The sequence below is a fragment of the Lactuca virosa genome, chromosome 3 (assembly GCF_052849685.1).
Source record: "Lactuca virosa cultivar CGN04683 chromosome 3, Lactuca_virosa_CGN04683_v6, whole genome shotgun sequence".
NCBI lineage: Eukaryota > Viridiplantae > Streptophyta > Magnoliopsida > Asterales > Asteraceae > Lactuca > Lactuca virosa.
The window spans coordinates 398280128-398284789 of record NC_136428.1 but is presented as its reverse complement, the minus strand read 5'-3'; the positions used below and the strand labels follow the sequence as shown (position 1 = coordinate 398284789).

The following is a 4662-nucleotide window of genomic DNA, read 5'->3' as shown; positions in this document are numbered from 1 at the left end:
GCACCCATATATGCTTCTATGTTATGTATGTATGGTATGAGGTATCTTGGGGGAACTCATTAAGCTTTGTATTTACGGTTTTCAGTTTATGTTTCGGGTACTTCCAGCTCGAAAGGGAAGGGCCCGGCCTGATCGCACCGCATCCACCTATGATTTTCAGCATCACGTGATTTTGGGATTTTGTTTGATAATAGGTTATTATGATATACTCTCGACTGTTTTTATATGATTACCGTATGATTGAAATGAATTTAAAAGTGAAAATTTTATTTGAATTTTTGGGATGTTACAGGTGGATGGTAAGAAAATGATTTATACCTCCTTGAAATTTTGATATGACTCCAATAGAACAACTAGAAGGGAAGAATCTTCAAGAACACCACCAAGAATACTCCAAAAATGCTTCAATCTTCACAACTTCACTAGATTCACTCATACACTCCACAAATGGCAAGCACACTTAGGGACTCTCTCCAAACAAGGTGGAGGCTGGAAATTGGGTTTGTTGGCTGAAAATATGATGTGAATCCCGGATATAAGGGTTAGCATCACTTAAATACCCCATTACTTCCATAATTGCCCATCAAAGTATCACAAAATGACTCCTAGACCCATATACATAACCGAGGTTCATTTTATTACACTTTGGTCCTTCAAAGATAATTTAAACAATAGAAATGTTAGTTTAAGAATAAAAATTAACGGAACACTAACATCGATGACACATAGAAATTTTGGTCATTACAACTGATAGGAGCATCATCATCAGAATTTGAGGAGTCTTCAGTAGAGGTTCTATTTTCAGAAAAGATGACATTCAGTGGAACCACATCAACAATCTCATTAAGGAAATCTAAGTCATACATAGTTAGTTCCCATCATCATAAGCCTCATTATCATCTTCAAAATTATGCTCCCCCTAAGCATTAGGCTCCATATAAGGTGCTGAACTCTCCCCATTATTGACATTATCAACCCATTGAAGCATTAAATGGAAATGAGTTAAGGTAATGATACCTATAGTTGGAATATTCTCATTGTGAACAGTTGTATTTCCAGACATTTGTTGAGTATTTGTAGGAAATCCAATAACAGGTGAGTTAGAGTATGAGAAGTTACAGATGATTCAGGGCCAGGGGGTGTGCCTTGGAGATTGGATGCAACAATTGATGGAGACAACATAGTCTTAATGGAAACCAATTCTCTGTCAATATGATCAACCCTTAGATTCAGAGCATCCACTAAATTTATGACATTGGATGAGAGTGTTGTGATGGATCCCATGATCTGAGATAGAGTAATAGGAGGAACACTCTTGGGAGTTGCCTGAGATCTTAAAACATGTTCACCGATTGCAGTGAACACATATCTTAGGGGTGGGAGGGATATGAATATTCTGTTGAGAGATAATGATTGGTTCAGTGTCCTTGAGTGAGCTTCAAGGCAATGGCGGATCTAGGATTGAAAATCACAGGTGTCCACCTTAAATAGAGTGATAAAATCAAAGAATGGAAATTTATTTTTTATCGGGTCGGATTGTCAATGATACTATTATAAGAAAATATATTATTAACTTTAACACCAAATATCAAACATAGTTGAAAAGCAACTAGTAAATGTCCTATAACTGTTCACGCCGAATTGACATATTTTGAAAATAATCTATAATTGCATCGTTGCTAATACCATCTAGTACATCTTTCTCAATATATGACACTAGACAATCATTCATAAACTGATCACCCATCTTATTGCGTAAATCATTCTTTATTAATTTCATCGCTGAAAATGCTCGTTCCACGGTTGATGTTGCAACGGGTAAAATCAATGCTAATTTTAGTAGACGATATACCATTGGATATATGGTATGCTTTTTGTTTCAACCATCATCTTTGCCAAGTTTCCAATTCCCTTCAAGTTATTAAACCTTTCATCTCCACGTACATCCACAATATAGTTTTGAAGATTTTCTCTAAGTGTTCCAAGGTCATGTTCTGGGAACTCGTTAGGATAAAATTTAGCCATTTTGAGTCGTGCCTCCACATTAAATTCTTGAAAAGACTTACTTGGGATCAAAGAAGCCATCAAAACAATTAATGTTGTGTTTGCTTCATTAAAGTGATTGTTGAGCTCCTGAGATTGCATATTTATGACCGCAACAAATACATCAACTTTGTAGTGGTGCAAACAGTTAATCTGCGAGTTAAACAGAAATAGTTGTTAATAGTTAATTAGGAAAGTAGTGAAAATAAATAAACCTTCTAGTTTCTAACCTTTTAATCTTTGCGACGACTTAATCCATCGTAATATGGATATTCCATACTCAAAATCTCAATATCACATTTTTCGCAGAATAAATTAACATCGTTTAAAAGTGCCTCCCAACCTTCATTCCTAATTTGGTTTAGTCTATACTTAGAGGACCTCACTTGATGCATGGAATTTACAATATTTTGGTCTTTCTTTTGTAACATGGTGTTCAAATCATTTGTGACCCCTAAGATATCAACCATCAAGTGAAAGCAAAATATAAAATCAAATGTGCGTAACAAGTTCAAAAGACGACGTGCTTCGACTTTATGATCTTGACAAGTACTATATTTTATAATGTCTTCAAGTACTTCACAAACTGAAGAATATATTCTCTTGATATTTACGAGTGAACCATAATGCGAACCCCAACGAGTATCACCAGGTCGTTTGATACCAACTTCTTGATTCAAACCTGTACCACTTTGGATGTCACCTAAAATTAAAGTAAATAATACAAAAAAATTAGCAAGAAAACAATGTCAATTACCATAAAATAAATAAAAAAAATAAAAGAAACTTGCAGCTAATGCTTCCACCACTTTTGTTGATTGTTTCTCTCTTAACATGTCCCGACGCTTATAAGAAGATCCAATCATGTTTAACAAACGAGGAATCAACTCAAAAAAATCATTAATATCATAGTGATTCTTTGCAACAAACACAAGTGCTAACTGTAACTGATGAGCAAAACAATGAATAAAATGTGTAGATTCCACTTCTTTCATAATCAAGGTCTTCAATCCATTAAATGCACCTCTCATGTTACTAGCTCCATCATAACCTTGCCCTTGGATCATATGTGGACTTAATCCACATTCTGACAAAAATGAATAAATTGTCTTTTAAGTGATAATGCTGAAGTCTCACTAACATGTTTTATGCCAATAAATCTCTCCATAACAGCCCCTTGACTATTCACGAACCGCAAAACCAATGTCATTTTCTCTTTACAAGACACGTCACGAGACTCGTCTACTAAAATAGCAAAAAAATCATCTCCAATATCTTTCATGATAACTTTGATAGTGTCCTTTGTCGCCGCATGTACTATGTCTTTTTGAATAGAGCTACTTTTCATTTGTAAATTTTTTGGAGCATTCTTTAAAACAACACGACCTACTTTATCATTACGGTCGGCATAGAATTGAAGAAACTCAAGAAAATTAACTTTATTAATCGAGTCTTCGCTTTCATCATGACCCCTAAAAGATAATCCTTATCGCGATAAGAATTTGAAACGATCAATAGAAGCATTTAATCTGATATGGTGATCATTTTTCATCAAATCGCTTTGCTTATCAAAAGCAATAACTATGGATTGTTTTTGGTTCATCAAAATTTGACAATTTTGGACTGCCATATTATGTGGACTTCCATCATTATGAAGATCCAACTCAATCTTTTAATCCAAGTATTAAATCCATTTTTTACAAAATGATCAGAACCACCTTGGTTTTTAATCTCCGATTGGAATAGATAACAACATAAACAAAATGCAGCCTCTAGCTTTATACTATACTCCATACAATATTTATAAGCATCAAACCAAGAGGGATTAAATCTACGAAGTCTACCTCCGATCTCTCTTTGTTGGAAAGAATGATTATGTGGTTGGTAAGGTCCTTTTTGCAAGTAGGCTCTTCTAATTTCATCCTGTTGATTTACATGGTAAAGTTCCATACTAGGTCTTTCTCCCGGATCCACGGGAAGAGTATTTAAATCAACTTTTATGTATTTTGAAGGAGGAGTTTCTTGCTCATCGTGTCCACGTGGTTTTTCATTATCATGAGACGAGGAACTTGTTTTGTTTATCTTTTTGAAAAACCTTAGCATTATAACTGGAATAAAAAATAATCGTCACAAAGTCATTAAATTCAGAAATTCTAAATCTAACTATAATCTAAACAATTAATACAAGTTTACTACTCATCTATTAATTTTAGAGCATCAATGTTAACATCATAAAAGTCTAAATCAAACTATTAATTAAACATATAATACAACTATACTTCATTTAATAATTGTCGAATAAATAAAATTTAAAACCATAAATGATGAACCATTGTATAAAGTAATTTGGTAAAATGGTAAATTTGATTTAGTGTAACATTCCGTTTGAAATTGAGTAATTAAATAATAAACTCTGAACCCCAAGATGTAAATTTATATTTTTATTATTTTATAGTAGCCCTAAAATCCATTATATTTAGCGGGGTGTTGGTTTCGGGGAGCCAAATGATATGATTTGGATTTTCGGGGGTTAAAGTGTAATTTCAGGATCTATTTTGTAAAGATTTTCAGAAGCCAGGGGTGTTTGGTAATATATTGGAATTAAATTGAAGGGATTTT

At 33.6% G+C, this 4662-nt stretch overlaps 1 protein-coding gene across 1 annotated transcript; it reads right to left on the bottom strand.

Moving 5' to 3' along the window:
• Positions 1–1836: 1836 nt before the first annotated feature.
• On the bottom strand, positions 1837–3391 carry LOC145165004 (uncharacterized). Its single transcript, XM_079083645.1, has 4 exons — positions 3196–3391; positions 2831–3130; positions 2658–2746; positions 1837–2196 (listed from the first exon to the last, which is right to left on the bottom strand). Exons 1-4 carry the CDS (start codon positions 3389–3391, stop codon positions 1837–1839), a joined length of 945 nt encoding a protein of 314 aa, XP_078939771.1.
• Between the last annotated feature and the right edge of the window lie 1271 nt (positions 3392–4662).